This window comes from Trichechus manatus, unplaced genomic scaffold (genome assembly GCF_000243295.1).
Source record: "Trichechus manatus latirostris isolate Lorelei unplaced genomic scaffold, TriManLat1.0 scaffold00309, whole genome shotgun sequence".
In the NCBI taxonomy this organism is placed as follows: domain Eukaryota; kingdom Metazoa; phylum Chordata; class Mammalia; order Sirenia; family Trichechidae; genus Trichechus; species Trichechus manatus.
The window spans coordinates 33,448-45,432 of record NW_004444245.1 but is presented as its reverse complement, the minus strand read 5'-3'; the positions used below and the strand labels follow the sequence as shown (position 1 = coordinate 45,432).

Below are 11,985 nucleotides of genomic sequence, written 5' to 3'. Positions count from 1 at the left end.
GGTGGGGGGAGGTGAGTGAGGCGCAGGGACTCCTGTCCGCAAGGGTCTGGGCAGGCGCAGGAGCAGGTCTCAGGTTCTGCGCTAGCAGAGAGGGGAGGGGGGCTCCCGGCTGCGGTGGCGGGGGGACTCCGGGTTGTGTTGGGGAGGGGTACAAGGGGAGACTCCCCACTTAGGGGATGCTGGCGATGATGGGAGGGGGAGGGGCTCAGATTGCTGCGGTCCGTGCAGGGAGCTCGGCCTGAACGGTGAGGGATGCGGTCCAGGGCTCCTAGCCGCTGTGGGGGCGGGGAGCGCGGGCTGCGGTTATGGGAGGGGGCGGGGCCACAGGCTGCAGCGGTGTGAGGGGCGGGGCCTTGGTGCCTCTGTGGCCGGTGGGCGACAGGACCTTGGCCTGGGCTGCGCGGTGGTGTGCGTGGCACCCACATCCCACTCTCTGTGTCCACAGACTGCGGAGACTGCGACGCTCCCCCGCATCCGGTTGCCCCCCTGGGCCACGGCCATGGCGCTGGCGATGCTGCGGGACTGGTGCAGGTGGATGGGCGTGAACGCACAGCGCTCACTGCTCGTCATGGGCATCCCAGACGACTGCGAAGAGGACGAGTTCCAGGAGGCTGTGCGGGCCGCCCTGTGGCCCCTGGGCAGGTACCGAGTGCAGGGCAAGGTCTTCAGAAAGGAGCTGGGGACCAAGGTAGCCTTGGTTGAATTTGCTGACTACTTAAACCGCAGCTTGATCCCCCGACAGATACCAGGCAAAGGGGGGCCCTGGCGGGTAATCTACCTGCCCCAGGTCCCTCATGCTGAGTTACAGGAGAGACCTGCTTTCCCCGTACAGCCTCAGGGGCAAGAAGTGGCTGACGGGGCAGGTGAGGCAGGAGCTGCAGGTGAGGCAGGATATGAGGATGTGGCAGGAGCTGCAGGTGAGGCAGAAGCTGCAGGTGAGGCAGGAGCTGCAGGTGTTGCAGATGCTGCAGGTGTGGCAGAAGCTGCAGGTGAGGAAGCAGCCACAGATGTGGAAGGAGCTGCAGATGAGGCAGAAACTGCAGGTGAGACTAGAGCTGAGAATGTGCCAGAAACTGCAGGTGAGGCAACAGCTACAGATGAGGCAGGAGCTGCAAGTGAGGCAGGAGCTGCAGGTGAGGCAGGGGCTGCAGGTGAAGCAGGAGCTACAAGTGAGGCAGGAGCCCCGGGTGAGGCAGGAGTTGAGAATGTGGGAGAAGCTGCAGGTGAGGCAGAAGCTGCAGGTGAGGCAGAAGCTGCAGGTGAGGCAGGAGCTGCAGGTGAGGCAGAAGCTGTGGGTGAGGCAGGAGCTGTGGGTGAGGCAGGAGCTGCAGGTGAGGCAGGATATGAGGATGAGGCGGAAGCTGCAGGTGAGGCAGGATATGAAGATGTGGCAGAAGCTGCAGGTGAGGCAGGATATGAGGATGAGGCGGCAGGCCCAGGTGAGGCAGAAGCTGCAGGTGAGGCAGGAGCTGCAGGTGAGGCAGGAGCCGCAGGTGATGCAGGATATGAGGATGTGGCAGGGGCGCTAGGTATGGCAGCAGCCCTAGGTGAGGCAGGAGGCTCAGACGAGGCCGACACCTGGGCGCAGCAGTGGAGGCATGCCCTGCAGCCCATGCTGGAGAGCCTGGCCTACCAGGAACTGAGACCCTTTTCGGGGCGAGAAGAGCCAGGCCCCGGGGAAGAGCCCTTTGAGGGCTGGCTGGACCACGCCTACGACATGCTGTACCTGTGGCGCCACGTGTCGGAGAGGGAGAAGAGGAGGAGGCTGGTGGAGTGCCTGAGCGGCCCGGCCCTGGACCTCCTGTGTGGCCTCCTGGCTGAAGACCCCGGCCTCCCCGCGCAGGACTGCCTGGTGGCCCTGGTGCAGGTGTTTGGGACCCAGGACACGCGCATGACCGCGCGGCTCAAGTTCCTCACCTGCGCCCAGGAGCCTGGGGAGAGCCTGTTTGCCTATGTGATGCGCCAGGAAGGCCTGCTGCAGACGGCCATGGAGAAGGGGGCGGTGCACCCGGCCATCGCGGACCAGGTGCGTGTGCGGCAGGTGCTGATGCGGGCTCGGCCCAATCACACGCTGTACAGCAAGCTGAGGAGGATGCGTATGGAGGGGCGGCCTCCTGGCTTCGTGGGGCTGCTTCGTTTTGTTAGGGAGACCGAGGCATGGGAGGCTGCCCAGGCCAGGAAGGAGCCGTCCCAAGTGGAAGAAGGGGCCCACCCAGCCGGTGGAGCCCCAGCTGCTGCCCCAGCTGCCCCAGCCAATGGAGAAGCTGCCTCAGGCAGTGGAGAGGCCGCCCCAGGCAACGGAGATGCCACTGAGTTCCCCCTGTCAAAAGAAGATGCCTTCTCAGACAGCAAAGATGCCACTGAAGCCGCCCCAGCCAATGAAGATGCTGCAGAAGCTGCCCCAGGCAATGAAGATACTGATGAGGAGGTCCCAGCTGACGAAGATGCTGCCCAGTCCGACTCAGCCAAAGAAGAGGCCGACCAGGTCTACCTAGCCAATGAAGATGCCATAGCAGCTGCCCCAGTCAGTGAAGATGCTGTCGGGGAGGCCTCAGGAAGTGAAGATGCTGCCCTCACTGCCTTAGCCAATAATTATATAGCCCAGACCGCTCTAGCCAATGAAAATGCTGCCAAAGCTGCCCTAGCCAATGAAGAGGCCAATGAGGCTGTTCACAACACTGAAGATGCCACTGATGCTTCTGCAAAAGCCACCGCTGCCACTCACAAAGAAGAAAGTGCTCCTTCCCCAGCCCAGGTGAGCAGTGTTTCTGGGGCAGGCCCGGGAGCCCCAGGCTGTGGGCTCCAGGGCCTCGCCCAGGCAGGAGACCCAGAGGCCATGGAGGCTGAGGAGCCTCCTGAAGAGCAGCTCCAGCCCATCCTGGAGGAGTTGGAAAACAAGGGCGAGGCTGGCGAGATGAGCCTGCCCGAGTCCTCCTGCTCGGACCAGTAGGCTCAGACGGCCCCGGGGCCTCCGCTCCTCTCAGGCAGCAGAGCCCTGGGGGCGGCGGAGCCAGGCCAGGCCGTGGTGGCCTCCTGGCCCCAGGACAGCAGCAGGGCAGAGGGACGGGCCTGCCTGCCACATCCTGCCCCCAGGCCCCACCCCCTCCCTCTAGGGCCGGCCACCCCCTCAGTCCTTCCAAGGGGGAAGGGGCCCCTCCCCATTGCAGCGCCACACCTGCCCAGAGGCACCCAGACCAGGCGCACCTGGGGACGTCCTCCCCCGCTCCCGTCCACTGGGTCGGGCGCTCAGCCTCTGCTTTCCCGGTGGAGATTCTGGGCAACGGTTGCTTGTTCTTGGGGAGGTGCGTGTGTGCTTATCCGAGCAGTTTTTCCCCCGGAGACCCCGGCCCAGTCCCGGAAGACAGCGGGAAGGACGGACGCGGGAGTCGCCACCCTCACCCCGCGAGCGGCCGCTGGAAGGAAGAACGGACCAGGAACCGGGGGAAAGATCCTCGGAGACTGTGCTTGAAGCTCCATCCCAGCTGTTGTTTGTGACTCAGTTTCCTCGACATGGTGACGTGTGCTCTGCTGTGTTTTCCAGTGTTCATCTGTGACTCTCCCATGGGGCCATGGGGCAGGGCCACGCCCCAGTGGGTGGGCTTGGGCTGGGGAGGGGTCCCCTGAAGTGAGTGGACATTGCCAGAGTCCATCGTCCTGACAGGAGGCAGAGCCTGGGTGCCCCGGGCAGGGAGAGGTGGGGAGGTCCGCACTGGGGGGTGGGGGCCTGAGGCTCCTCGTTAGGGCCCCTGGGAGGAGGGAGGCCCCGTGGCCTCTGGTGGTGTTTATACGTCCCCTCTCTGTTGTGATTCCCTTCCCTGCAACGGTTCCTGTTAAGTGTTTCTCTTCAATAAATCTCGTTGAGTGTTTCTGCTGAGTCTGGCCTCTGCTGTGGGCTATAAAGGCGAGGGCCTGCGGGGGGCAGTGGCGGTGGCCTGTGTTCAGCTGACAGCTTCAGCTGAGGGACCACCGGGGACCTGGGTGTGTGTGATGCCCACTGACCCACGGGACAGGCCAGGCTTCCTCAGCACTGGTGGAATGGCAGGGGCAGCTGCCCTGTGCCGCAAGTCCTGCCTGGGGTGCCCCAGAGGGCAGGGGACCACCTGCCTGGCCAGCTCTGAGGAGCACCCAGACCTTGGGACCAGGCAGGAGGTGTCAGGCCATGGGTGGGGGCGGCCCCTGGGTGCCGGGGGCCAGGCTCTGTCCCCACGGCCTGCTGAGCCCTCGGTGCCTCCCTGAGGAGCCCCCAGGTGGAGGGCTCTCCGGAGCAAGGTGGCCAGAAGGGCAGTTCTGGGGGGCGTAGTGAGGGATGAGAGCTGGATCAGCAGCCGGCTCCAAGCTCCGAGACCTGCTCTCTCACCCCCGGGGCTGGGAACCTCCCCAGGGGAGGGCAACCCTCAGCCCCCTGGAGCGGACTGGGACCTTTGGGAGAAGGGAGCAGCGACCGGGCACCTGCATGTGTGAGGGGGCAGCAGTGTTGAGCCCGACACGGGGTTGTCCCTGGGGCCAGGCTCCGTCTGTGCCCACAGGCGTCCTCCAGCCCCTCTGAAGCTGCAGAGGAAGGACAGAGCCCCCACAGCAGCCCAGGAGCCAGGGTGAGCGAGGCACTTGGGAAAGCAAATGCTCAGGCTGGCCGGCGACTGGGGGCTGCGGTCACACTGCCATTGCTGACTGGTCTGAGGGGCCCTGGGGAGAGCTCCGACGGTGGGGCGGCAGAGGGAGGGGGAGGGCCAGCGGGGCCCTGGACATGCCCAGGACAGTAAGGAACCGGGAGGGGGTGGCAGGTCCTCAGCCAGGAAGGCGGCCTCCTTGGCTGAGGGGGCTTGGCCGCGTGTCCCTTCAGGACGCAGTGCAGGAAGACGCTGAGCTGCCTGCTCGGTGCCAGGCCTGTCTGCCCAATCTGCGAGGGCCCCTCAGGCTGTGGGGGCAGGACGAGAGGAAAGAGACGGGAGAGCCCATCTTAGCTCTCCGTCCACAACAAGGGTCTGTCTGCACCCTGCCCCGTCAGTTGTTCGCGTCCGCTGGGTGCAGTGTTCCGCCACGGGGTGTGAGTATGTGTGAGTGTGTGCACGACAGTGAGGGTGTGTGTGTGAGTCTGAGTGTGGGGGTGTGTGTGAGTGGATTTATGTGTGACTGTGTGTCCGTGAGTGAGTGTGCGTGTACGTGCTGGCTGGTTGGTGGTTTCCGATTCTTTCAGGGCATCACTAAGGGGCGGGTGGGAGGAAGGCACAGGTGGCACCAGGCCCCCTCCCCCCACACGCACAGGAGGAGACCTGCAGCCCCACCCAGGCTGGGCCCCTGCCCACTCATCCCGGGGGGTGGCGGGGGGTGATGCAGGCGGTCCCTCTGCACAGTCCCCACTGCACACAGTGCTGGGTCTGGGACACAAAGGCCCATGGAGGGCTTCCTGGGTTCCTGGGGCCTCAGAGAGCAGCCCACCACTGCTGCTTACTTCCGGGGGCCCCCAGGCTCACGCAGGGCAGGTGGTCGGGCCCCAGGAGCAAGCTCTGCCTAGGTGGTCTCCCTTTTCCCTTTGCCCATCTGAGAGGGCCCTGCCCAGAAGCTGTCTGCTCCTCTGCTGCCACAGGACCCTGGGGCAGGTCCAGAGCGGAGGTGGCCTTCCAGAAGGCTCCGGGCCCGGGTCACACTCTGCCTGAGGTCCCTGTCATTTGGGGCTTACCTTCCTCCAGAGCCCGTGCCCTCCTCCTGGGGCTTGGAGCAGGGCCTGTCTCCCATTCCTGCTGTCCCCATACATGGGTGTCCTTCCCTGAGCATTTCTGTCCCCAGCACTCCAGTGGCCCTGTGCTCGGCCCCAGCTGCCCGCCTGGGCTCAGACTTGTGGCTCCCATTTTACAAAGCAGAAAGCCACAGCTCCCTCTGTCCCCAGCGCCTTGCCATGGCCCCCATCACAAAGAGGGTAGAGCCGCCCTAACGCCCTGTGCTGGCCACGGGAGGGGCAGATGTATCCCCAGCATGGCCGAAAGCTGCCCACATCACCACCAAACAGCCCTTGGGGCCTGTGGCCCTGTTCCAGGACACATCATTCTGCTGGTGATGAGGCCCTGGCACACACCCACCTGGTGTCAGCACAGGCAGATCGTCACGACCTGTACCCTCCATGCTGTGCTTTCTGTGGCCCTGGCCATTCTACCCCACACCTTGGTTCCAGGCCGGCATGGGCATCTGAGAGTCATGATTTCACCTGGCCTAACAAGGGACAGCAGGAACAGCTGGGCCCTTGCACTAGTATGGCCCCCCACCCCATCAGCCATGCACCCTAAAGAAGCGGAAGAGTTTGGAGCCCGGGAGAAGAGTGAGCCTACTCCCCAAACCCCCCTCCAGGAGGAGCACGTCCTATGGCCAGGACTCGGGAGTGTCTTCCAGGAGGGAGGCATTGCCACCACTTCCCGGTACAGGATGCCACCTGGGATCGGGCAGCTCTGTCTTCCTCGTGATGGGGTCCATGGCTCACAGCAAGCTGCTGGGGAAGAAGGAGTGGCGGCTTTCTACTCATAGAATGGGAACCCCGAGTTTGAGCTCAGGCAGGAAGCAGGGGCCAGGAGCAGTTACGACCCCTCTTCTCCGGGTGAGGACACCCAGCACAGGAGGGTTCCGGGACTTGCCCGAGGTCACATGGCTTAGTGAGTGGAGGTGCTGGGGCTCCAGTCCAGGCCCTGGAAACATAGCGAAAGGACTCGCCAGTAAAAACAAAATGAAACCAAAGAGTTGCCTTTGAGTAGACTCTGAGTCACGGCGACCCCATGAGTGTCAGAGTAGAACTGTGCTCCATAGGGCCTTCCATGGCTGATTTTTGTGGAAATAAGTCACCAGGCCTTTCTTCTGAGGCATCTCTGGGTGGACCTTTCAGTTAACAGCCAAGCATGTGCGCTGTTTACACCACCCAGGGACTGCGCGAAAGGACGCAGAGCACGTGGTTAGTGGTGAAATCCCCAGAGCCACAGTCCAAGGACCACGGCAGGTAGTTAACCGTGACAGCCCTGAAAGACAGCGGAAGGACCCGCAGCATATTCTTAATGGAGACAGCCCGGAAGCCCAGCGAAGGACGCTGGCTGGGTGCTAGGCTCACGGGGACATTGATTCCTTCTTGGCCGCGCGCGGCTCCTCACCCTCTCCCCCACCCGTCGTGCGCAGGCGCTGCGCTGCAGTCGCGAAAAGCAGGCTTCAAGGCGCATCCCCTTTGTCCTCCCAGAGAGACTGGGGCCCATGCTTGGGTGCTCGCGGGCTCCTCTGCTCAGGAGACGCCCGGAGGCCCTCTGCCTCCTTTGGCTCCTCCGCAGGTTCCGAACCCCCGCCCAGCTCTGGTCTTTGGGGCTGTCGCACCCCGTCCTCCGTCCCCAGGTGCCCGCGGAGAGTCCCCCGGCTGCTGTGCCTCTGCTTACCCACCCGCCTGTCCCTTAGCCAGCGTCTGCTGTGCCACCTGGGCCACCATGCGGAGGGCCAGTTCCTGCTGATCACGGGTGGGAAGAGGGCAACAGACGCCCACCTGGAACCAGGCCCTCGGATCGCGGGACCGGTGTGAATGGCGCACCAGGCGGGTGGGCTCTGGTCCCTGCCGGGCCACCCTCTGGGCCTCCCCGCACTCAGGCTGGGCCTGGGCACCCTTGCCCTCAAGACCCGCTGTCCAGGGCAGAGCTGCCCTTGCCCGGGAGAGGCAGTGTCCAGTGCCAGGCTCGGAGACCCCCAAGTCCCCACCCCAGGTGGAGATCCAGCTCCCTAACAGCCAGGCGAGGGCAGGACTGAAGGGGCCTCACACAGGCTGTGACCAGGAGGAGTCCAGGGTGGGTGGGGGAGCCGCTGAAAAGCAAGGGCTGAGCTGGGCCAGCAGAAGCCTGAGACCACCTCACCCTGGAGCCTGGGAGACTCCCCCAGGGCGGGAGTGGGCGTGTGGGGAGGCCTGAACAAAGCTGGACACGGAGCAAGGCTGGGGGTGCCCATGGCAGGCTGTGGCCTCCCAAGGCCCCAGGGCCCCTGCCTCCTGCCCTGGCCCTCAGCCTTCACCCGCTGGGCCCATGCAGGTAGCCGGTCCCCTCGGGCTGTACTGGGTGTTCCGCGGAGGACACTTCCCTGACCCAGGGCCAACACAGCACCTGTTGTGTGGGGCCTTCAACCTTGTCAGGCGACAACCCCCAGGACAGGCCGTGTCCGTGGCTGAGCTGGGTCAGCGCCTCCCTGGCCTGGGGCTCTAGCGGCACAGCTCAGAGCTGGGGCCAGGGCTCTCTCTCTTTCTCACCCTGAGATTTCCCGAGGGACCCAGGACTTTAGTTGCAGTCCTGGCCTGACTTCAGGGGCTTCCACCCGCGTCAGGGGCGGGGTCTTTCTGTTATTCTTTGAGTATTCACCACCGCTGCAGCTCGAAGGGCAGCTGCCCACTGTGACCTGGGCCCGGCTGGCCTTTCAGGTCACCATCACCCACGAGGGCCCAATAGCCTCCTCTCTCCTGGGGCCCAGGACAGGCCAGGATCGTCAGGCTGTGGGGTGGGGCCTCTCCAAGGCCCACAGAGAAGCAAGCTGGGCCCTGCCAGCAAAGCCCCAGGCAGCCCCTGCCTCCTGTGAGAGGGCCCTCTCCTCCCCAACGCGGGCCCAGGTGTCCCTTGTCCTTGCCTGCGCCCTCTCCATCCCCTCGGGCCCTCCTCTCCCTCCAGGTCCCTGGCTCTGCGCACAGACACCTATGCTTTTCTCTCCCTTCCTGTGTCTCTGGCTTGCATGGGAACAGTTGCTGGGCCAGTGGAGGGGAACTCCAGAGCGAAGGGAGAGGATGTTGATTGTGATCCCCAGGGCAAGCACTAAGAAAAAAATCCCTTAACAAATAGAGTAAAAGGAATGACAAAGGAACTAAGATGGTACACTCATGGAGGAGTTCAAGTTGCGAGTTGCAATTTTGGGGGATTCTATGGGGAAAATATTGAAGGATGCAAGAAGCATCAAAAGAAAATGGAAGGAATACAGAGTCACTGTATCAGAAAAATTGGTCGAAGTTCAACCATTTCAGGAGGTAGCATATGATCAGGGATTGATGGTACTGAAGGAAGAGGTCCAAGCTGCACTGAGGACATTGGCAAAAAACAAGGCTCCAGGAATTGACGGAATACCAATTGAGATGTTTCAACAAACGGATGCAGCGCTGGAAGTGCTCACTCATCTATGCCAAGAAATTTGGAAGATAGCTACCTGGCAACCAACTGGAAAAGATTCATATTTGTGCCCATTCCAAGAAAGGTGATCGAACAGAATGCAGAAATTATCAAACAATATCATTAATACCATACGCAAATAAAATTTTGCTGAAGATAATTAAAAAATGATTGCAGCAGTACATTGACAGGGAACTGCCAGAAATTCAGGCTGGATTCAGAAGAGGACGTGGAACGAGGGATACCATTGCTGATGTCAGATGGACCTTGGCTGAAAGCAGAGAATACTAGAAAGATGTTTCCCTGTGTTTTATTGACTATGCAAAGGCATTCGACTCTGTGGATCATAAAAAAATTATGGATAACATTGTGACAAATGGGAATTTCAGAACACTTAATTATGCTCATGAGGAACCTGTACATAGATCAAGAGGCAGTTGTTCGAACAGAACAAGGGGATAGTGAGTGGTTTAAAGTCGGGAAAGGTGTGCATCAGAGTTGTATCCTTTCACCATAATTATTCAATCTGTATGCTGAGCAAATAATCTGAGAAGCCGGACTATATGAAGAACGGGGTATCAGGATTGGAGGAAGACTCATTAACAACCTGCATTATACAGATGACACAGCCTTGCTTGTTGAAAGTGAAGAGGACTTGATGCACTTACTGATAAAGAAGATCAAAGACCACAGCCTTCAGTATGGATTACACCTTGTAAAAATGGCTTGAGGGAGGTGTCTGACCTCCTCTAACTTCACTAGGAGAAAGGAGAACCCAGATCAGCAGCCCAAGTCTGATTCCTGTGAGGCGGAGGTCAGACATGCCACCTTTCTCCGCTGTCTGTATCAATTCCAACACCAACCGTCCCTCCCACGGCATTCTCTACTTCTCTGCTGGGTTCAATAGTTCACTGCAATGGCCACACAGAACTCACAGATCATACTCATGATTATGGGGTTTATTAGGGAAGTAACAGTTACAATTCAGGCTCAGGAACACTCAAGGATATAGTTCTTCCATCAGGCCAGCCTCTTCCCAGCCTTGCTCACGGGCACGCCTCTCCCTGGCCTTCGGCCTTGGCCCAAAGGCACTCAGCTTTCTCCCTCTGTGGGCCTGGAAGCCCATCACGCAATCTCTCCTGCCAGGTTTCTGCTGCTGCTTCGTGCTGCCTTTAGTGCTAAAATTCTCTCTCTCTGTCTCCTGGTTCCAGGAGCTTCTCAGTGAAGGGATCCGGGGTCCAAAGGATGTTCTGACTCTTGGATATACTTCTTTGGTGGTAGTGGGGTATTCTCTTTTCTGCCTCTGGGATGGCTCATTTCAAGCCCAGAGGGATGGCAAAACTGACCAAACCCTTTGGTGGGCCACAATTACTCTATCACACAGTCCCCCCCCCCCGACTCACTTGGGTGGGAGTTACAAGACCATGGCTAGAAAGGCCACACACAAAAGTGATGTGTCACAACACAGGCCACCTCTTGGCTTTTCTAGCCATGGTTCTTTCATATTTGGAGGATAACTTGGCCTCCCAATCATTTTACCAGTCCAAAACAGTCATTAACAATTAATCTTGCAGTAGGGCAAAAGAGTCCTGAGGATGAGATTATTCAGGTATCTTCCCCCATTTTAGATAGCCAATGTTTACATTGCCCATTCCTATCAAACCAGTACTGAGGACACAAGCATGTTCCGTGGTCTTGAAGAATCTTCTGTTCCACGTGGAACTTTGAGCATCTGCATCCATAAGCAAAGCAATCAAATTGCAGCAATCTACACCAGCTCATGGTGTCAAACATCTTTCTCGTCATTCGGTCAGGTTCTGGTCAGCTCATCCCTAGCCATCCAAGCTAGGTCACAATGGGTAGCAGCCTAGGGCTCCAGAGTTCACACACACCTCCCTGCAATTCAGACAGCCCCTTCACACACTCTCATCCATAGCCTGCTTGGGCTAGGTCAACAGGTTCCACCAATAAACTTCAGGAGTCCAACAACTCCTTTTACTTCTGACGAGCCATCCCTTCCTCTCACTCTCATCCCTAGCCCCTGTGGGTTAGGTCAATGTGTGCCAGTGGAAGATGTCCAAACTCAGCCCATCTCTTCATTGCTGCATTTGCCCCACTTCCACTCATTGAGTGGACCCAGGTGGTCACCACAAGCGAGCAGACCAAGCTGTCTACTCTCTGGCTCCCTTTAACCTCCAGTCCTTCTGATAGACACTGACTTTTCCTGCCTCTATGTATCCAACAGCAAAAGGCTGGCTTGAAATTCAAAAAGCAAAACAGTTACTTTTTTTTTCTGCCCTTTTTGCAGGTCCTGCCTTCAAATGCAAATCTCCAGTTCTCACAGCAGTTCTGGGTGGTTCTGCATGTCATTTCAAATGCAAAATCTGGGTGGGGCTCAGGTTTTCCATCTAAGCCCCCATGGTATACACAGGGCTACTGCATTCAAACAGCCTGTGTTTCCCTTGGGCAAATCCTAGTTCCCCTTTTAGCATATCCGATCAAGTATTGGCGGTAGGCGGGATTACACACTCTGTAATCTGTGATACCCAATATTCATTTCTATCATATGAGCCCTGGTGACGCAGTGGTCAAGTGATATTGCTGCCAAGCAAAAGGTTGGCAGCTCGAATCCACCAGCTGCTCCCCAGAAACCCCATGGGGCACACCTCAACATAAAAAAAGAAAACTAAAATCCTTACAACTGGACCAATAGCCAACATCATGATATTCAAAGACTGAAGTTGTCAAGGATTTCATTTTACTTGGATCCACAATCAACGCTCACAGAAGCAGCAGTCAAGAAATCAAATGACGTATTGCATTGGACATATCTGCT

General features: G+C 59.4%; 1 protein-coding gene across 1 annotated transcript; it reads left to right on the top strand.

The window, feature by feature from the left end:
* The first annotated feature begins 511 nt into the window (after nt 1–511).
* On the top strand, nt 512–4,596 carry LOC111819212 (paraneoplastic antigen Ma6F-like). Its single transcript, XM_023725423.1, has 5 exons — nt 512–935; nt 1,092–1,367; nt 1,548–2,946; nt 3,114–3,302; nt 4,527–4,596. Exons 1-5 carry the CDS (start codon nt 512–514, stop codon nt 4,594–4,596), a joined length of 2,358 nt encoding a protein of 785 aa, XP_023581191.1.
* Nucleotides 4,597–11,985: the final 7,389 nt, after the last annotated feature.